At 37.9% G+C, this 22,343-nt stretch overlaps 1 protein-coding gene across 4 annotated transcripts in view; it reads right to left on the reverse strand.

Moving 5' to 3' along the window:
* LYST (lysosomal trafficking regulator) overlaps positions 1 to 22,343 on the reverse strand; it is a 185,295-nt gene that overhangs the window by 83,748 nt on the left and 79,204 nt on the right. For all 4 annotated transcript variants that reach the window (XM_058669377.1, XM_058669376.1, XM_004578521.3 and 1 more), the window contains exons 15-24: positions 21,427 to 21,587; positions 20,580 to 20,770; positions 17,594 to 17,839; positions 13,684 to 13,857; positions 12,735 to 12,884; positions 10,926 to 11,063; positions 7,432 to 7,630; positions 3,629 to 3,760; positions 1,382 to 2,006; positions 235 to 412 (exon numbers count right to left, since the gene is read on the reverse strand). In XM_058669377.1, coding sequence (XP_058525360.1) covers positions 235 to 412; positions 1,382 to 2,006; positions 3,629 to 3,760; positions 7,432 to 7,630; positions 10,926 to 11,063; positions 12,735 to 12,884; positions 13,684 to 13,857; positions 17,594 to 17,839; positions 20,580 to 20,770; positions 21,427 to 21,587 — 2,194 coding nt within the window. The remainder of the gene's footprint in view (positions 1 to 234; positions 413 to 1,381; positions 2,007 to 3,628; positions 3,761 to 7,431; positions 7,631 to 10,925; positions 11,064 to 12,734; positions 12,885 to 13,683; positions 13,858 to 17,593; positions 17,840 to 20,579; positions 20,771 to 21,426; positions 21,588 to 22,343) is intronic.

Raw genomic sequence — 22,343 nt, forward strand, 5'->3', positions numbered from 1 at the left:
TTTCTTTTCACTAATACTGTTGTGGCAAATATTCATCACCGAATTCCTTACATGTTACTTAGATGATGATAAAAAAAATATGAGTAAGAAGCAACAAACTATGTTAGTTCATTATTTCTAAGTATAAATTCAAGCATTAGCTCTACTTTAACACATACATTCAAAATTTTATGTTACATGTATATATTTATTCTTCTGAATTAAAAGTTACATGTATGTAACATTTGCTCTTACTTTAATAACTCCTTGTTGTATAGCTGGTGATGGGTGGTTAACGAGGACTAAAAGTGTATCTGCTTGAATAAGCTTGTCCATCACATCTTCAAGCATAATATCAGGCAGGATGAGAAGAAGTCCACTTAAGAGTTCATATAACCCACAGCATATAGGTACCAAACAGTCTTCAGTTACACTAGAACAGAGACCAAAAATGTCTCAGTGGAACAATACCAGGGAGGAAAGTACATAATGATTATTTTATGAACTGTGATGAACTGTGATAATTTTAACATGTAATGCAAACACACATAAGGTTTAAGAAATCATTCCTAATTTAACTGTGATCAACAACTTACCATCACTTTTATCATACAATTTTTTGGCAAATAACCTGCTAGATATTATCTTATTCTATATGCCCTCTATTATATTTTCTAGTAACTGCTTCTTATGTTATTAAAATTAAATTTAAAATTCAGTTCTTTAGTTGCACCAGTCTCATTGCATGTGCTCAGTTGCACCTGACAATACTGGACTGTGAGATACTATCAGGAACAATGTCTTTTTATTTCCCTGAACTAAAGAATTGTTTTCTAATGCCTGTAAGGAATTAAATAATTCAGGGCTGGCTTTACGGTACCAAAGATAGGCCACTGTTCACAAGGCCAGAATTCCGTATGAGTGCCAGTTCAAGCCCTGGTTAATCCACTTTCTGATTTGGCTCCCTGCTAATGTGCCTGGGAAAACAGTAGATGACAGACTAAGTAATTAAGTCCTGCTCATCCATGTGAGAGATCCAGATAGAGTTCTAGGATCCTGGCTTTGACCTAGCCTGGCACAGCCTGGGACATCGCAATCATCTGGGAAGGAAGACAGAGTTGGAAAATCTCTGCCTGTCTCTCTAACTCTGCCTTTCAAATAACTAAATAAACAAAAAGAATTAAGCCACAAAATATTTTTTCTTTCAAAGCTGTTTATGATTAGGTCTTTGGTTAAAGATGGAGTTCAGTATTATGTAAATATTAAAATAAAGACACTTTTCTACTTGTGACTGATATATGTTACATTATAAGGATTGGAATAATAAAGATACTTCTAAAAATGTAGAGGTTTTTAAGTAGTAAAACAAAAGGATTGGGAGTGCACATAAACACACAAGTACCTTTGAGCACTTGCATTTCGGTTGTAGTTTGGTTCATAACCAAGGGAAAAGGCAAAATCTTCCCAGTCATCGGTGTTCCTATCAGCAAGACTTGGCCAACGGCCAACAGCTGCGGATCCATTCTGTGAAGGAAAAGCTAACCCAAGGCTTGCAATACTGCTGTGGCTTCGCTGGAAAGAGGCCAGTCCCTTTAAGTAATCAGGTCGACGCAGGTTGGACCCATCCCCAGGACTGTCATCATCAAATCCGGGCTCTGTTCCCAACTCTTTATGATCTGCTTTGACTCCTGGAAGTCCCTGGGTTCCTGTTTGGACACCACTGACAGAGGCATGCGCTGAGAGGATAGCTTCCATTTCACAAACAGTTTTTGCAGACTCACAGCTACTGATAAATGCTTCCTCTTTGCCTTTTTTCAGTGTGCCAGAACTCTCCAAAGCATTCTGCTTCTCTAGTTGAGCAGCAACATAAGTATCTGCTATATTTTGTAACTTGTCAATACTACAGCCCAAACTTCCAGTCAATTTTCGTGGGTGTGTTAGTGGTGAAGTAGGAAATGCTGGCAGACTTTTAGAACGCAACATATGGGCAGCCATTTGTTGTGGAATAACATTGGAGGGATTGTTTCCTGGTAAGAGCAAACAGAAAAATACTATTTAAAAATGTATTAAGCGGCACCATATCTATTCTGCAGGATAAATCACAACCAAAGTCACTGCCCATTTATCTAGCATTATTAAAGAATCCATATTGGTTAGTTTTCTTAGCAAATAATGCTTAGAATCCTTAAATATTAAAACTACTTTTCTTTTAACCATCTATGCTTAAAACCTTTCACAAGCATGTCTTTTTCTATTTCCTTAGCAAAATCGAATATTGGTTGAGTAAAACAAAGGCATTAGATTAATAGTCTTCTTACAGTAAAATTAACAGAAACTTAAATTACCTTGGGCTAATATTGCAAGGAAGTGGTTTGAAACAACGGAAAGAGTATGGGCATTCAAACGACAATTCTATTAGATGAGAGCAAGAAAATCACGGTACTATAACAGACGAGTGTTAGTTTATGAAAATGTAAAATGTGGGTTAAGAATACTTTGCAGGATTGCTTTAAAAGTGAGATGAGAATTTATTTGTGATGCACCCAGCATGGGACTGGGCACATAACAGGCCAACAATAAAGGATGGTAGTTAATACTACACTTAGTTGCCTTAGACAGTTTTCTATTTCTCTCACTTCTCTATTCCCTCCATTTCTGTCACCATTTTTTATTGCTAAGAAAGTAAGACAAACAATAACAAAACAAAAAGTTCAGTTGAAGCAAATGAGAAAATAAGCTAGACGCATAATGAAGGGCAAATGACTACAAAACAATGAAAGAGCAACGTAAGAACCCTTATCCAATTTTTAACTGCTCCTGAAAATCTATACTATATATTTTGTTAGATGGAATTTTGCTATTGACAGTAGAGAGTATTGAAAATGATTCTTTAAATATCTGTTAGATTTTTTACAGGTTCTTTTTATTTATTTATTAATTAATTATTTTATTTTATTATTCCATGACACAGTTTCAAAGGTTCCAGGATTTCCATTTTCTCCTTATTCCTGCACTTCCACTTATTTCCCCCACATCATTACAACAGCATAGTCCTTCACAATCATAAATCCATCATTCTACTATTTAAGTGTATCTTGATATTACAAGCATGGACAATGGCAGAGTCTAGCATCTTACTGTCAAGATACATTCAACAGTTTTCATTGGGAATCTATCTTTGATTTGCAAATAGAGATACATACTGCATTATATCATCCCATCTGTATATGACAGTCTCTACTACTAAATTACTACACTTCCCCTTAAATAAAAAGCCATAAAACAACATCAACAATAGAGAAAAAAAACAAAAATTTACTACATGAAGTTAGATAACATGGTACTGAATGACCAATGTGTCGCCAAAGAAATGAAAAAGAAAATCAAAGACCTTCCTGAAGCAAATGATGCTATTGTGTGACCTATGAGTCAGGGAGGAAATTAATAATAAAAACCAAAAAACTTTTTTTAAAAATGAATGAATATAAGAACAAAGATGTCAAATCCCCTGAGATGTAGCAAAAATCTTATTCTTTTTTAAGACTGAACATTAGGTTGTACTAAATAGCTAAAACACATGCCATTTAACAAAACACAGATATTCAGAACTGAAATAGGAAGAGTTATAATATTTCTACAACTATTTTACCTTCAGGTGGTGAAGCAGTAAAATCAGATGGGCTTACTACCATAAATCCAGGATTAACAGGAGGTCTCCCTCCGCTGCTGGAATGTCTCAAGTACATGATTGACTGCACTTTCTCTTGAAAGATCTTGCCATCTATATCCAAAAACATTTTTTGAGAGCAAAACTTTTTAAAAAGTAAGACAAAAATATAATATTAAAAGAAAATCTCACTAGATACAAATCTGATAGAAAGACTTTCAAAGATATGGCATGGCATACTCCCAGCAGCCTGATAAGAGTACCACAGGGTTTCGTTTTCTGTTGCTGATTATTAAGGGCCATAGTAACTTCTATTTCCTTTGAATTATTGGAGCTGGTGCTTGTGGTATGGTGGGGAAAGCTGCTGCCTACAGTACAGGCATCTGTATGAGTGCTGGTTTCTATCCCAGCCACTCCACTTTGATCTGGCTCTGTTATTGTGCCTGGGAAAGCATCATAACATCTGAAGCACCTAGGCCCTTCAATCCACATGGGAGACTCAGATGAAGCTACAAGCTCCTAGCTTCAGCCCGGCCCTGCCCTAACTGCCGTGGCCATTTGGGGAGTGAATCAGATGATGCAAGATTTTTTTCTCTATCTCCTTCCTCCTCTTTTTATCCCTTTCCCCTGTAGCTCTGCCTTTAAAATAAACAAGTAAATCCTTTTTAAAAGGATAATTATGACTACGGCTTAACAGTCACATGTTTACTTTTTATATATTTTATAATCTCTCCATGGAGATCGCTTAGCTATTTCTTGAGGAAAGGGTTGTATCTTAGATGTTTATACATTTTCTTCGGTGTCTAATAAGAATTCTTCTTTAAAAAAATATTTATTTATTTTTACTACAAAGTCAGATATACACAGAGGAGGAGAGACAGAGAGGAAGATCTTCCGTCCATTGATTCACTCCCCAAGTGACCGCAACAGCCGGTGCTGTGCCGATCTGAAGCCGGGAACCTGGAACCTCTTCCGGGTCTCCCACTTGGGTGCAGTGTCCCAATGCATTGGGCCATCCTCAACTGCTTTCCCAGGCCACAAGCAGGGAGCCGGATGGGAAGTGGAGCAGCCAGGATTAGAACCGGCGCCCACATGGGATCCCGGTGCGTTCAAGGCGAGGACTTAAGCCACTAGGCCACGCTGCCGGGCCCCTAATAAGAATTCTAAATGAATACTTTGTCTTCCTCTGAACTTTCCTGCTTAAATTTCTTAAATTTACTACAAATGCAGCAAACTCTGAATCTTTCTTTTGCCCTAAATCCACTTTGCTTTGTTCTGTGGTTAGTTCATTTCCCATGTAGACAATTGGAACTGGGGTGGGCACTGTGGCACAGTGCCAACCCACTGGATGGGTTTGGTTTCTACCCTTGCTTCAGATCTAGTTTCCTAGTGGCAGTGGTGATGACCATGTGCTTAGGTCCCTGGCATCCACATGGGAGCCCCAGACTAAATTCGAGGCTCCTGGTTTTGGCCTGGCGTAGGCCTGACTTTTGCAGTCCTTTGGGAGTGGACCAGCAGAAATTTCTATGTGATGTCACTGATGGACATCTTGTCACCCTCACTTCCTCAACTGCCAGAATTTCTCTCACACATGTCAATTACTGCTTAAAATCTACATAGGATTTCTGCTGCCTGATTAACCACCTTGGCCAAAGTGTGGGCTTCTTCTAGAATGTCTACAATTTGACCCCAGATGCTTGTTTCTTACATTACATTTCAGCAATATGAACATTTCATGGCTCTCCAGCAAGCTGTTTCTTCTTCATAGAAGGCCCTTCTCTTGATTTCTACTTCTCCTTTAAACCTGAGAGCAGGCATCACTTCCTCCAGGAACCAGTCCCTGGGCTGTAATCACAGGCTGTGCTCCCAGGAAACAAAATGTTGACTTCACTATCACTGTGTCTTCCACATGGTATGTTGTAATAATTTGATTATGTCGGGCCCAGTGGCGTGGCCTAGCGGCTAGAGTCCTCGCCTTGAAAGCCCCGGGATCCCATATGGGCGCCGGTTCTAATCCCGGCTGCTCCACTTCCCATCCAGCTCCCTGCTTGTGGCCTGGGAAGGCAGTCAAGGATGGCCCAATGCATTGGGACACTGCACCCGCGTGGGAGACCTGGAGGAGGTTGTAGGTTCCCGGCTTCAGATCGGTGCGCATCAGCCCGTTGCGGTCACTTGGGGAGTGAATCATCGGACGGAAGATCTTCCTCTCTGTCTCTCCTCTGTGTATATCTGGCTGTAATAAAAAAATGAATAAATCTTTAAAAAAAATAATCTGATTATGTCACTCTCCCTCTACTATACTGTAAACCTCTTGTGGGAGGAAGTCATATTTTAACCGCTGCCCTGTTCTCAGAATCTTATACAGTACTTCCCACTAGATATCCTGCAACTGAACACAAAGCAGTGGTATCTGATTTCATTTGGACTTTTCGTGTTACTCATTTTATTACTTAAAATAGATACTGTACAACCAATTTCCTATTCTAAATTTACCATTTAACTTTCTAGATGTTGATTATTCTCAGCCACTTTAACTCTCAATAGTCATACCATTAGGAGTTCTTTATATAGATTGCTCTTCTATCTCAGTATTTTCCCCATCACTACATCTGCTGCTCAGTCTCATCTTTTCTGAGCTTCAACTCACTTCTCTGTAGGGGAATTCCTGCTTGTTCTAACTTCCTTTTCCAGTTAACTAAGAATGATAATAGAACACCTGACATGCAATAGTCTCCTGTTCCCTAACATTCCTAAAGTCACCCCATTCTAGCCTTTCATTTCTCCATTTTTCTTCCTTTCTGGTTTCACTTCTCCTAAGGCCAGGTTCTGTTATTTCATCTTTCATAGATTACTATAATTGGCGTATTGCCCCCAGTTTCTTATTACTAAATCCTACTGCAATAACGTATTTATATCCTTTTGATTATAAACAAAACTCTTAAGAATCTTTCACCAGAATACAAGTTTAAACTCCTCTCTGACCTTGCATTTAAGAATTCATTTAATCTAACCTTAGCATTATTTTTTTTTTAGCATTCTTTTTATGTATTTGAAAGACTAAGTGACAGAAACAGGGAGAGACAGAAAGATCTCCTACTGGCTGGTTCACTCTCCACAGGACTGGATCAAGCTGAAGCTAGGAGCCTAGAACTCTATCTAGTCATCCACAGGGGTGGCAGGGGCCCAGTACTTGAGGTATTATCTCTTGCTTTCTCAGATGCATCAGCAAACAGCTGGATCAGAAACAAAGCAGAAGGGAATCCAACAGGCTCTCAGAAACAGCATGCCAGCATCACAGGCAGCAGCTTAACCTACACACTGTAATATTGCCCCATATTTCCTCCTATTCCTTTGTAGATCCTCAATACTTTGGGAAAATTCATTCTTTTTCTATTTATCCCACTTCGAGTCATTTTCTTCACCTGGGAAATTAATTCTTCAATCTACCTTACCAAATTCTTCTTAAATTCCTCAATGCCTATATCATCTAGTGTATTCAGTATGTTCTCATAGTGTTTTGACTAAACTCTTTCCTGACCAAATATTGTTTTTTTTAAATTGTGGTTATTTGAATGTAAATCTCTTAGCATTTCTATTCCTTGAAGCAAGAGGTCATATCTGGTTTATTCTACAAATCTTGCCTCCCTCTTTCAACCCTAGTATATATCATTAGTGTAATTTTTAGCATGCAGAAGTCATTCAAAGAGCATTAGACAAATGCGTATCAAGCAAAAAGAAAACAAAAGTAGAGTTAGCCAAGATCTAACAAAAATGATTATACTTACCTATATGCAAAGAAAAATAGAAATTTGTGGGGTTGTGACAAACATAAGTATTAGTAGGAGGGTGGACTGCTAAAAGGAAATTGAAGATAATTGTCAATAATTCCAGATCTGGAGGAGATCCAAGGACTTCTGCTATAATTTTCACAAATGATCTACAAACCTCTCGGGGCAAAGATGTAAGCTGCCCCTCTTTGTGTTCCTGAAAACAAAACAAAACAAAACAAAACAAAAAAGATCAAACTTCAAGAAAACTAACCACTTCTTAAAAAAATCAATACCTTTTTTGATCAATAAAAATATTCTTTTTGTGACATAATTCTGTTGGTTACTACTATAATCTGTCTGCACTTACCATTAAATAGGTTTGCTCAAGTCACACATTCTTGTTGTTATAAATTCCTTAAAACTGTTAACAATTTAATTATAATCCATTTATTTTAAGGAAAAGTGGTATTTCAGTGCTTTTAACTATGAATTACAAAGTGAAACTGCTCAGCTTTGCGCTCTGGCTCCTTCACCCACTTCTTTGTCTATAATGGGGAGATAATACAATTGCTACGTCATAGGATCTCCAGAAATACCAAATAGAATAGCGCCTCACTATTATTAATCTCCACATGAATGTTAGTTACTATTAGTACTATCATCACTGCTACAACTATTACCACTTCTTTTTTCTTTTACTACTAATACTGCTGAATCTGATCGGAAAATGTCTGGCAGGCAAAATCAGTTAAATAAATTTAATTTACACAGGTTTATGAAGTTCTTTCTCACACCAGCTTTTTATCTCTCCTTTCTAGAACATAAGGTTCTAAGCAGTTATTCGACTAACTTAACCCACAACTATAGCTCAAAATCAGTTCTACTTACTTTTTCTACTGCACCATCTACTGCCTATTATATTACCTGCAGAATTCCAAGAAATTACTAAAAGTAAAGATGAGATAAAAATAATTTGTTTCTGTCTTCTACTTTCACTTCCTAAGCAGGTGCAGCCAGCCTCTAGATGAAGGGTGTGGAAGAGAAATTTCTTTATCTTCCCTCTCTATGTATGGTTGAATCAGAGTACTTAACAAAGTACTGAGCAATCTGTTGTAATAACAAAGGTAGCATTCTTTTTTAAGATACTGTCATTCTTATATTCTCATAACTTCAATTTTATATTTGACTCTAAAACTCCCATTTATACAGAGCCAAGCCCTATTAACTGTCCATATAATCTCTTTTCCATTTGATTCTGATTTTATATTCTCAATTTTATCACTACTTTGATTCACTGTGTTAATAAACTAATAAAATTGCCTCACATCCAATACACTTCCCAATTTACTCTTTCTGAAATGCCAAAAACACTCAGATACCTTTAAGGCAAAGGTTAAGTTCATTTAAAAAAAATATTTCCTTTACATTAAGCCTAATAAATAGGTGTTAATTTGGTAAATGGGTTCCTTAAATGAAGAAGGTTTAAGAAAAGTATTTGTGTTAGCTAAATAACTGGTATCTGGAATTTTGTGGCATTTTTATAAGTGAAATGGAAGTGAAAATATATATTGAAATATCCAAGTTAGTAAATGGTACTTTTTCAGACATGAAGAAAATAAATATCACACTGTCACATAGACTCATTGCAAAATCAATCAATAAACTTCAATATGAACACAAAGGAATACCGATATGCATTATGTTCTTTTTTTTTTAAGAATTATTTCTTTTTATTACAAAGTCAGATCTACAGAGAGGAGGAGAGACAGAGAGGAAGATCTTCTGTCCGATGATTCACTCCCCAAGTGAGCTGCAACGGCCGGTGCTGTGCCGATCCGAAGCTGGGAACCAGGAACCTCCTCCAGGTCTCCCACGTGGGTGCAGGGTCCCAAAGCTTTGGGCCATCCTCGACTGCCTTCCCAGGCCACAAGCAGGGAGTTGGACGGGAAGTGGAGCTGCTGGGGTTAGAACCGGTGCCCATATGGGATCCCAGGGGGTTCAAGGTGAGGACTTTATCTGCAAGGCCACGCCGCCGGGCCCCTGATATGTATTATGATACATAAAACATTCAGTAAGCAAGAAGCCTGATAAATCACCATATTGTGCTTCTGAAGACAACAATCTTATTTCCCACAGAGATCAAGAAAGGCAATAAAATGTTCTGTTTTGCTGTTTTTTTTTTTTTAATTTTTATTTATATTGGAAAGGCAGTCCAGATTTACAGAGGGAAGAGACAGAAAGATCTTCAATCTGCTGGTTCACCCCACAAATGGCTGCAATGGCTGGAGGCAAGACAATCCAAAGCCAGGAGCCAGGAGCCAGGAGCTTCTTCTGGGTCTTCCACATGAGTGCAGAGTCCCAAGACTGTGGGCCATCCTCTACTGCTTTCCCAGGTCATAAGCAGGGAGCTAGATGGGAAGTGGAACAGCCGGGACAAGAAATGGCACTCATATGGGACCCAGCATTTGCAAGGCGAGGATTTAGCCATTGAGCCACCGCGTGGGGTCCAATGTTTTTGTTTTCTAAGAATTCATTCACTCAAAAAACATTGAGTGTGTATGAGTGCCAGGTATTAGAATTATAATGTAGTAAACAATGTATCATTGTCCTCAGGAGATTAATGTTAAGAAAATACAATCTCATAAACAACACAACACTAACATTGTATGTGAAGAGAATGAGAATAAATGTAAAAAAGAGAAGAGGCTGATTTAGATGGAAAAGACAAGGAAGGATTCTGCGTGAGGCAAGAAGAATAAGCAAGAGTTAGCTAGATGAAAAGGTGAGACCAAAAAATGTGAAGGCAAAAAATTTCATGTGCCCTGAGAAAGGAAAAATCCTTTCAGATGGGGTCGGAGCAGTACGATCCTAGAGACCTTTACAGGGACGTTGTTCCCGCTACTAGATTTTAGTTCAACCACTGATAAGTTTCTCAGAGACCAGAACCAAAGGCACTAAGCTGTAAAATCTTACTGAATGTTAGTACAACAATTATACTTGCCTAACTTGACAAAACTCTAATAGATGCTTCAACACTTAAAAAAAATTTTGGAAAATTGTTCAATATAACTACCAAGTGAATACAAAATCAGAGAAAAAAATTAACTTGGAAGTCAAGCTCATTATACTATGAGTGGTCAAGGTGTGCTACTTTTTAAAAACATATTTTGGATTTATTTTTCCAGACACTAACTATAGCCTATAAAACAAACTGCAGCAGTTGTAACTTGAAAAATATGGAACAAAATTAATCAGTTGTTGAGTTCAACAGACTATAAAATTGATATATCCCTTCATGAAGAAATGCATTATTTGTAGTTCTCTTGTTATTGAGACAGAAATGACAACAATGTAAAGATCAATTTGTTGTTGAAGGCAGAAATCCTGAAAGCACAAAAGATGAAGAGAAAATCCTCCTGAACATTCCATGAAAATGCAATGCCTCCATTACCAATCCATTAAACAGGAAGTACAGAAAATATCTACGAAAAAAATTACATGAAAAATACCTGCAAAACCTGACAAGTCAGCAGAAAGCGATGAACCACTTGAGCTTTCAATAACTGCTTAATATTAAATCTCTGTTGACTGTGTTCTGCTCGGATGAGGACTTCTAGAGCTGTTAGCAGAGTTTCCCAGACACCTGGCTGAGAAAAGAAACACATACATATTAACACAGTTACTTTTTAAAGTGATTTAAAACAATTCAACATTACCCATATATTCTATGTCAAAGGTTAAATGTATCTGGAAAAATTATTCCTTATTTTCTGTTGTCAACACATCATTTCCAAATATACATGGTGAATATAATATTGTTATGCATGCTTTTTTTTTAAAGATTCATTATTTTTTTATTTCAAAGTCAGATATACAGAGAAGAGAGACAAAGAGAAAGAATGTTCCGTCTGATGAGTCACTCTGCAAGTGAGCGCAACGGCTGGTACTGCGCCAATCCAAAGCCGGGAGCCAGGAGCTCTTTCCGGGTCTCCCACGCGGGTGCAGGGTCCCAAGGCCCTGAGTCATCCTCAACTGCTTTCCCAGGCCACAAGCAGGGAGCTGGCTGGGAAGCCGGGTTGCCGGGATTAGAACCAGCGACCATATGGGATCCTGGGCGCGTTCAAGGCCAGGACTTTACATATGTCCATTATTGTGGGCATGGACAATGGCAGAGTCCAGTATCATATTGTCATATAGTGAACAGTTTCATCAGGAGTCCATCTTTAGTCTGGAAGTAGGGATGCATACTGCATTGTATCCTCACATCTGGATATGTTAGTCTGCATTACACAGTTACTGTACATCCCCTTAAATGAAAAGCCACAATACAAAATTAACAATAGGAAGAAAAACAGAAATTTACAGTGCCGTGAAATTAAATAACATATTACGAGATATGAGAATCTCCATTACACAGCTACTATACATCCCCTTAAATGAAAAGCCATAAATCAAAATCAACAACAGGAAGAAAAAAGAAATTAACAACACCAGAAAGTTAAATAACATGCTACTGAATGACTAATGTGTTGCTGAAGAAATGAAAATCAAGAACCTTCTTGAAGAAAACAATGCTACTGTATGATCTATGAGTCACTGAAGAATTTAATCAGAAAAAAAAGTGTTTTGAAGAGATGAAACTAACAACAACAAAAAAATCAAAATCCAGGGCCTGGCGCAGTAGCTTAGTGGCTAAAGCCCTCATCTTGAACCTGCCAGAATCCCATATGGGCACCGGTGTTAATCCCAGCAGCCCGCTTCCCATCCAGCTCCCTGCTTGTAGCCTGGGAAAGCAGTCAAGGACAGCCCAAAATCTTGGGATCCTGCACCCTCATAAGAGACCTGGAGGAAGTTCCTGCTCCTGGCTTCAGAAAATCTTCCTCTCGGTCTCTCCTCCTCTCTGTATACCTGACTTTGCAATGAAAATAAATTTATAAAAAAATCCATGACAAAAAAAAAAAGGCGAGGACTTTAGCCACTAGGTCACCACGCTGGGCCCATTATGCATGCTTTTTAATACAGGGTGGGCAATGGCCTGGGGTGAGCACTTGATGTTGGAATACTTGGGCTTGATTCCAGGCTATGCCACTCAATTTCACCTGCTATTACAAACTCCTGAAGGCAGCGCTAGATGGCTCAAGTAGCTGGGTCTCTACCACCTAGGTGGGAAAAGCATTAAGAAGATGGATGGTAGTAATGGTTGCACAATACTGTAAATATAAGTTGATAATCAGGTGTACACTGAAAATAAGACTAAATTTGATGCTAAGAGTATTTTGCCACAACTAAAAAGATAGACAAAAGTACGCAATAAATACCTCTGCTTTGTTCCATATCTTCCAGTCGAGCAACAGCTCTTCTAAGAGTTTAGTATCTTGGATTATTGCATTAGATTCTACATCCAACTTAAACTCTCCATTTTCATTGATATGAATAATTTCTTCACCACAGCAACCTTCAAGAAGGGTCTATTGAAAATTGCATTAATATAAGATGCATTATTCATTAATTAGTCAAAAATTCAACAGAAACATGGTTTTGAATCTCAGCAGCTACAATATTAAATTTAATAAACTGGTAAATAACTCAGCATTTTACAAAGTTTATTTATTTTTTAAAGCAATTCAAATAAAAAATAAATCTGAAACATTTAAATGTTTGTGATTGCTTAATTTTAAACATGGGCTAAAACAGATTTTTATGTTTTAGACTGAATTAATGCATTGCTTTAAGAATCCAGGCCGTAAATACATGAATCTTGATTTTAAAAATGGGATAAGTATAAAGCAATTACATTTTCCTTACTAGTAAGTACTTGAAAATGAAACTATCATTATAATATAATCAAATGATTTTAGCTAGAGTGGTATTTAAATAAATGAGACAATGGGCTAACTCTCCCAGGCATCTGTGAACTTGAGAACTCTGAATGCTGGTGTCACAAACCAGTGGCTCATGCCACTGTGTGCCTGTCAGACCAGAGGCAAACAATTTCATCAGTCTACTGAATGAGAGACACTATATGGTCTATTTACATTTAAATTATCTTAACTAATTTTTTCTTTCATATTTTCTTAAAACGCTTTAAGGAGAAAAGTAAAATTATTTAAATGACAAAGAGAATGCAAATTGTACCTCAGTTTGATTAAATACATACTAAGGAGCTTCCTCAAAGTATCACTGAAATACAAAGCTTTCATAGAAGACTTAGAAGAGATGAGTAACACTGCACATCAAACTATGAACATAAGTTTTATGAGGTCATACCTTCAAAATGTGAAAACCAACTACACATTTTTGTTTCATCAACACCTGATGGATCATGGAAAGTCCATTACAATTTTCTAACTCATGTACTCTCTGGTGGTTGTATTTAATTAATGAGAGTAGCACTCGCAGTGCTAGTGCTTGAGTTTCTTCACAGCTGCTGAGTTCAACAACCTAAAAAAAATTTTTCATTTTTATTCTAACTTATTGAGAATGAACATTTCTATGAAAGTGCATTTAAAATGTTTGCACTGTCACTAAAACGGTTCAGCAACAAAGCTAAGAGAGGTATATTCCTGTGTTCTTTACTCTCTTAACTCTATTTCTATGAACAAGCTAAAATAATGTCAACCTTAATAAAGATCAGTAGCATTTTACAATCAGTGATCTGAAACGTCAGAAAAACGTTAAGTTTTCAATCAATCAATGGATCAACATACAGATTCTGCAATACATACTGTGGCAGACAAGAAGTAAAAAGCATCTTCCAGGAGGTCTTACAAAGTTCAGAGAAACTGGGCACAGTATAGTAGCCTAGTGCTAAGGTCCTTGCCTTGTTCGCACAGGGATTTCATGTGGGTGCCTGTTCTAATTCCAGTGGCCCTGCTTTCCATCCAGCTCCCTGCTTGTGACCTGGGAAAAGTTGAGGATGACCCAAACCCTTGGGACCCTGCACTGGCTCCTGAGTTCGGATCGGCACAGCTCTAGCCATTGCAGCCACTTGGGAGCGAATCAGTGGACAGAAGATCTTCCTCTCTGTCTCTTCTCTTCTTTGTATATCTGACTTTCCAATGAAAAAAAAATAAATCTTTTTTTAAAAAAGTTCATGGAAACTACATATAATGTACCCTAGCATTATGGCATGATGGGCTAAGCTGCCACTTGCAACGCCAGCATCCCATATGAGTGTTGCTTTCGAGTCCCAATTGTTCTGCTTCTGGTTCAGCCTCCTGCCAATATGCCTGGAAAAGGTGGCGGAAGGATGACCTAAACGCTTGGGCTCCTGCACCCACATGTGAGACCTGGAAGAAGCTCCTGGCTCGTGGCTTCAGTCTGGGCCATCCCTATTTGTTACAGTCATTTCAGGGGAGACCAAAGAATGAAAGATGTATTTATCTCTTTTTCCTAGTTCTCTCTGTAATTCTGCCTTTTAGATAAATAAATCTTTTTTTAAAAGTAAATATATATTATAAAAAAAACTGATGCATGATTTCAAAAATTTTTTGCATCAAAACTTATTTTTTACTTCCAGTTTGCATAAACTTTTAGAAGTACCCCTTTGCCTGCCTTGGTGGGATCTACTGTCAAATTGAAGAGATAGGATGTACAAGCAAAACCACATTCTTTGTTTTGTACCTCAGATCAACCAAGATTTCTGATGGCTACTAGAAGAAGCATACACCTATCAACACGATAAAAGGCAAAACAGAATGAGACAGTAGGATTGTCAGGAGGTGACAGAAATCACTTCTCACTTTTCTCTGCTTGAATTGGGGAAGGCTAAACCAAAGAAGTTTTCTGAAAAACAAGATGAATGGGTATCCAGGGATAGAACTCAGGCAAAAGAGGTTTATATGCTGAAAATGGAAATTGATGATACAGCTGGAAGTTGCAGTTTTGTGTCTGGCTGGATCACTGAGATTAGCCTCAAAAGACAAGCTACACATGTAGGGATTTTTTTTTTAAAGAAAGTTATTTCTTTTTCATAGTGGAAGAGGAAGGATACCAAACAAATATCTTAAGTTAAATGTGAAAACATACTTCAATAATTTTATTATCAAGATCCTAAACATAGCTAGGATAAGGGATTAAATTTTTCCCTAGGATCTCACCACTATGCAACAATAATCAAGAACAAACTTATACTGATGAAAGAGGAACTTAACTTGATGAAAGAGGAAAAAATAAAGTTGCATACTTTGAAATTATACAAAGGTATTTAAAAGCCCACACACTGTTGATGAGAAATTAAACAAGGAACTTTCGATTCAAAACACTAGAAGAGTGGCTGGTGTTATGGTGCGGTGGATTAAGCTGGTTCATGTCCTGGCAGCTCCACTTTCCAACCAGCTCCCTGTCAATATCCTGGGAAAGCAGTGAAAGATGGCTCAAGTACCCGAATCCCTGCCAAACACATGCAAGACCCTAAAGAAGCTCTTGGCTGCAACCTGGCCAATCCCTGGTCCTAGTGACCATTTAAGGACTGAACCAACGAATGGAAAATGTCTCAATTTCTCTCACGGTAATTCTGCCTTTCAAATGAATAAATCTTTTTTTCTAATTCTTTTTTTAAAGATTTATTTATTTTTATTACAAAGTCAGATATACAGAGAGCAGGAGAGACAGAGAGCAAGATCTTCCATCTGATCATTCACTCCCCAAGTGGCTGCAACGGCTGGTACTGCGCCAATCCGAAGCCGGGAACCAGGAACCTCTTTCAGGTCTCCCATGTGGGTGCAGGGTCCCAAAGCTTTGGCCATCCTCAACTGCTTTCCCAGGCCACAAGCAGGGAGCTGGATGGGAAGTGGAGCTGCCAGGATTAGAACCGGCGCCCATATGGGATCCCAGCGCATTCAAGGCAAGGACTTTGGCTGCTAGGCCACGTTGCCGGGCCCATAAATCTTTTTTTAAAAATACTGATTTTTATTTGAAAGTTAGAACTACAGAGAGAAAAAGAGGTTTAGAGAGAAAGATCTTCCATCTGCTGATTCACTCCTCAAATGGAAAGAATGGCTAGAGCTGACCCAACCTGAGTCGACCTAAAATCAGGAGCCTACTCCAGGTCCCCCACTTAGGCACAGGGGCTCAAGAATTTGAGTCATCCTCCCGTGCTTTCCTAGGCCACGAATAGAAAGCTGGATAGGAAGTGGAGCAGGAGGGACATGAACTGGTGCCCACACGGAATGCTGGCCCTGCAATAGGAAGGATTAGCCTGTTGAGCTGCCACATCAGCACGCAAAAAAACAAATCTTAAACAAGAAAGAAAGAGAAAAAAAAAAAAAAGAAAGAAAGAAAACCCCAAGGGGAAAATCTGTTTAACAAGCTTATATTCAATAATGCAGCATGTATATAAAAAATGATTAAAAGAAAAAAAGATAGCTAATAGATTAAGGGTTAAATGTTAACAGCAAACACCAATATGCCCCTTACTATAAAATTAATCAAAGGCAGTCCCATTAAATAAACCCAGGTAGGGAGATAGTGTGAAAATTTCATAATATTGTAGAAATTATATTTAGGGAAAAAAGATGCCATTGTGAAGATGATGGAAGATGAAGGGTGATTACATTAAATAGCGATATGGACTCTCTGAGGAATCATAAATGATTAATAGCAAAGGGAGACTGCTGGTGTTACAGATGTCAGCAATTCTTGAGTGGCTCAATATCTAACTACCGCCTGCCAACTATGCATCAGGAAAGATACTGTCCCTGCTTCAAACAAACATGATAGTTAAGTGATTTACTCTAAGATGGTGTTTACTGTTACACTTCTCTTCCTTAAAAATATTTCAGGCCAAAATGAATTTTAAAATTCACTTTTAACTGCTCCTTGTCTTTCCCCCCATTTACTGGAAAGTTTTAATGGGTAAGTTTCAAAAACTTTGTTTTAGAAAAACATGTTTCCTTTGGGTCATCATTATAAAATGCCCTCTTCTATATAAAGCAACTCTCAATATCATGCATTTAACAGTTGTTTCAATTATATTGCTGGATATTAGAGAACTCCTAAAATTCTTTAATTATAAAAAAATCTTATCAACTATGATATCAAGCATGAAGACATCCTTATAATATTTTTTATTCTAAGTTTAATACATTTTATTGTAACCTTACTTTGTAATCCAAAAGACACACTTATCAATGAAGAAGTAGCCCTTCTTCCTTTAGAAAAATACAGTGATTCTTACCCTAGCAAAGAGAAAAACAAATATACCAGTTCCACCAATCTCATGCAGAATGCCTTGAATAGTTTTACATTCTGTAGGCTGGAGATTTTTTAGAAAATGAGGTTCTAATAAGATGCTCTGTACTTCTTTGGAGCTGAAGGGTCTTTGAGAGAGTTGAGTTTTCATTTGCCCTTTAAGTCTAATCACTGGCTCATAGATGGTATACTGAGCAGGACAGTAAGTTGTATAGACAATGGAAAGACTTTCCTGAAACAAAAATCATTTGGAAACAAAATTTAAAACGCATGTTATTGATTAGAAAATATACATCTCAAAGTAAAAACGTACTCAAATGATCTTTTTGTCTTAAAAAAAAAACTGGAGGAGCAAGGCTACTTCCCACAGAGGAAATGATCAATTTCACTGACATATAATCAACAATACAGCCTACCTCAAGGCATGCAAGGTACACAAGGACTCCAGCTTTGGTTAGGATAAACATGTAATTTGATTTAGGATGACAACATGGTCAAGTTATGATTTGCTCACTACCTGGTTTCTCATCTGAAAGTAACCCTAACTCTGGCTACTATACAGGCCAAGTGCTACCGCCTCCTTCTCAGGTAAACCCGCCATGGGGGAGCCTCGGGAACAGGACTAGCTCCGCCCCTCGGCCATAAGCTGGAGGCGGGCAGTTCGGGAGGGACCGTGAACCTTGGCCTAGAGACGGCGGGCTGCTCCCCAGGGCGGGGGGCAGCCTGGCCAGGCCGGATCCGAGAACCAGGACTCAGCATGCCAAGACCAATGCCGCGAGGCAGTGAGGGAGTCCCTATCTGTGGGCGGCCAGTGCACCAAGTGGTGCCAGGCTCTGCCTGCTGGCCGCCCGGCGGCGAGCTACGGGGTTTTTACCATCAGAAATAGCTGTTTCGCTAGCAGCCTTGGAGACCATCTCAGAACTGGACTAAAGTCCGATCTCCACCCTGCTCCTATGCGTTGGGAACGGGCAAGTTGGAGCAACTCCAGTCCGAAAACAAAATCAGCCCAGGAACTGCACCTACAAACTGATTGTGGCGATGACCAGCTGGACTCAGAACGCTAGCCAAGATAAGACAGAGGATGGAACGGGTCAATCAACCATCCCGGATATATGTTGGCAGCGAAAACTGGGCGAATGAAGACTATATGATGGACAGTGACAACCAGTGAACTCTACAACGACCTCATCGAGCTGGGAGAGGCGAGACTGGCAGTGATTCATAACTTGAGAAATATTAAAACCAATAGGGGTTGTTCGCAGCTAAATAGTCTCCTCAAGAAGCTGATCAATCCATCTGGACAATGAGCAGCTGGACTATATGCTTGGCATCTGTTTGCAGGGGAAGAATCTTGATTAAATTTGAACTGTAACGATGCAACGGGGTGGGGGGGTTCACCGTGGGGGAGGGGCAAAGGGAGGGGTGAGGGGGAACCTCAGAGCCTATGAAACTGTCACAGAATGCAAAATAAAAAAAAAAATAAATAAAAAAAAATAAATAAAATCTTTAAAAAAAAAAAAAAAAAAAAAAAAAAAGAAAGTAACCCTAAACTAGATCTTTCTATTAGAATAAAATTCCAGATGCTTATTATGCTTAACTAAAATTGAATTGAAATTTGAATATTTCTCTCCTGCCTAGGGAAGTTTCCATCATCTTTTGGTTTCCTGTCAAATTCCGTCAAACTATCTTAAAAATCAGACTAATTGTTGAAAGCAGAGTGTGTACTAAGGGGTTATTCTTAGCTCACAGGAACTGTGTTCATTCAAGGTCTTTCCCAGAAGTCAGTGGGGCTCTGGAGCTTTGACCACTTAGAACCCACAGAAACTAAAATACAGTTTGTCAGAGCTATATTTGTATTCCAACTAGATTGACTACACAGTTTGCTGTATATGACTGCTGGAAAAACAAGGCCTCAAACTGCAGTAAGACCAGGTAAAGGCCCGACAGCTTGCCTTGACAGTAGAGCACCACCTTTGCTTACTATTCTTTCATAACCTCAACAGCCCTCAGGTCAGGCTTAGAGAACTTTCTCTGTAAAAAGAGTTTTCATACAAAATTGTTAGATCTTTCATCTGCAGGAATTTCTATTAAGTTGTAAAACTTAAATGATCTATACTATTTTCAAGAAAAATAAAAGGATAAAGGAGACAATTCTTACAATGAAAGTTAAATATTTGTGTGAGTTCCTCATTTCATTAATGCAGAAGTTCTCCAAAGTGCGGTTCCCAAACAATAGAAGCAACACCACTTAAGACCTTGGTAAAAATGTAAGGTTTTGGCTATTTTGGATCTACTGAACTGATGTGACTCAGCAAGGTGGGTTTTACTAAGCCCTTGAGAGTGACTGTGACACACATGTTGAGCATCTCAGGTTTGAGAATGGTGTCCTTAAAGCATGCCTTCCCAATGGTGGGGTGACAGGGTAATGGCTACACAGCGGTGCCCATAAACTGTAGAACATTTCACACCCCTGGCTCCCACCCAGTAGTAGTTGGTAACCTACTCTCCCCTCTCCAATCACTACCTCAAATAGCATCAGTAGATCTTCTGAAAGATTATGACTTAGTTTCCTAGGAACTATAAAGAGGTTTCCCAAATCATGGAACAAAACATTACAACAATGTACAAAAGGCATTAATGCGCAATTGTATCTATTTGTAAACATGTAAAGGAAGTGAATGAGCAATATTTTAAGGGTATATCAGGGTAACAAGTATTCAATTTTCACTGTATCTACATTTGAAAGGTAGGTAGGTATATAAGTAGGTATGAAACAAACTAAAATCTGAAATAAATTTGGGCAGGAAATCAAGGTTTTTCATAAGTTATAAAAAAGAAACATATTCTAAGGCAGAAAACAAAAAGGAACAAAATAAAGAACTTTAGATCTAATGAATCAATAATTGCCTATTTCAACAAATACATTTACATACAGTTACTATAAAATTGAAACTTATAAAATTGAAACTTACAATTAGGAGACCAATGTCCATGTCCTTCTTGGTCATAAAAAGTTGCCTGATTTGTTCACATCGTAAAATTTCTTTATTAATGTACCTGGAGTAGTCATTGAGTGGCTTGCCATATTTACAAGGCATGAGAGATGTATGGTTGGGTCCACAAGCAAACAGATAAAAGGCCTCCTGAGAACCAATCCTGGCTCCTGAAAAGCGGGAAAATGTAGTCATTTACAACACTTGAACTAGACTTTTCATAAAAGAGAAGAAACATTATTTTCTTTTTGCCAAACTTTCAGCTGTTAATCCCATCTCACAAAATTAATGAAGCTTCAATTTCCAAATTAATATGAGAAAATTACCTTTGTTAACTATAATTAGGGATTAATACATCTAAAGTTAATTGATAAAATAACAAAATTTAATTTTTTCAAAAATGGAAACTATAGCTGGGTAAATTCCATTTTATAATTAAATTTGAACTATTTTTTATTCTTCTGTGTCTATTCAATACATACTATCTGCATACCAGTACGTGTCGGAATCGGATTAGCTACAGTCATATAAATAAAAAAGACAACCATTCTAAATTTACTGGCCGTGATACTGCATTTTCTGGATTGTAAAATAATATTGATTTAATGTAAGCTTCTCTTTCTCAGGGTAGAGTGAGGGGATATATTTCTTCATTAAGCATATATATATCAACTGCAAGACATGTAGATTACAAAAATATTAAAATATTTAAGAAATGTAATTTAGAAAAACAGTATTTATTAAACACAGATAAAAGAACAGCAATCAATAATTTAGCTTGGGCTAAAGAAAAACTTTTGAAAATGCTTCAAAGAGGAAAACTTACCATTAAAGAGGAGCAAATTTCCCAGGTCCCATTTTCCAGTCAACTGTAAAAACTCTTCCTGGGATGATAAACAATGTCCAATCATGCAAAATGTTTTATTGCTATCAGATGACAAACTTGTTTTTCTTGGAAGCACAAAATCCAAAGGGATGTCAGACTTTCTACATTAAAAACAAAGCTAAGTCAATGCTTTCAGGAAATAATAACTATTCTTAATGATGGATATCTAATGATGGGAAACCCCTGAATAACTTTTCTTTATTCAGCATCAGATGGTTGATGACAGTGATGGTCAGCAGGGCTGATACTGTATTTGATCAGAAGTGTTCGCAGTCCCTTGCCACAGAACGAAGCAGATACCCCCAGATTCTACAATGTGTGATCAGACATCCACTTCATTTGTTCTTGACTTCCACATATGTGCCTCCCTGGTTTACAGGCACAAACTAAACTCCTACCCCTAATTTTACAAAGAAGGCAAAAATGCCTAGTTTCACATTATTTATGAGGCTTTTGAGACCAATCAGCAAAAGAACGTCACTTCTCCAAGCTTTGACAATGCTCCTTGTGTTTCCTCATTTTTTAGTGCAAAATGATGACAGAGCTTTGAATTAGACTCCTCTCTTCTTTAGCTGGTAAAGATTACAGGAATGTTTACAAACTGAGGGTGGCCTAGAAAAGGTCAAGAATCCTCACTGACAGATGCCCCCAAATAGACAATTCCGTCATCTAGTTAAACTGCTGACTGATTGCTAAGTTTGGCTCAAACTCTTTATTAGAATCATCATCATCATCATCATCATTAAATGAAATTTGTGAATAAGATGAAGACTTAGAATTGGCTAACGCCGTTAGTTCTTAAGAAGAAATTCAACTTTGCATTTGTTTAAGATTTTTCCCCAAGGCTTTTTGTTTCA

The sequence above is a fragment of the Ochotona princeps genome, chromosome 10 (genome assembly GCF_030435755.1).
Source record: "Ochotona princeps isolate mOchPri1 chromosome 10, mOchPri1.hap1, whole genome shotgun sequence".
NCBI lineage: Eukaryota > Metazoa > Chordata > Mammalia > Lagomorpha > Ochotonidae > Ochotona > Ochotona princeps.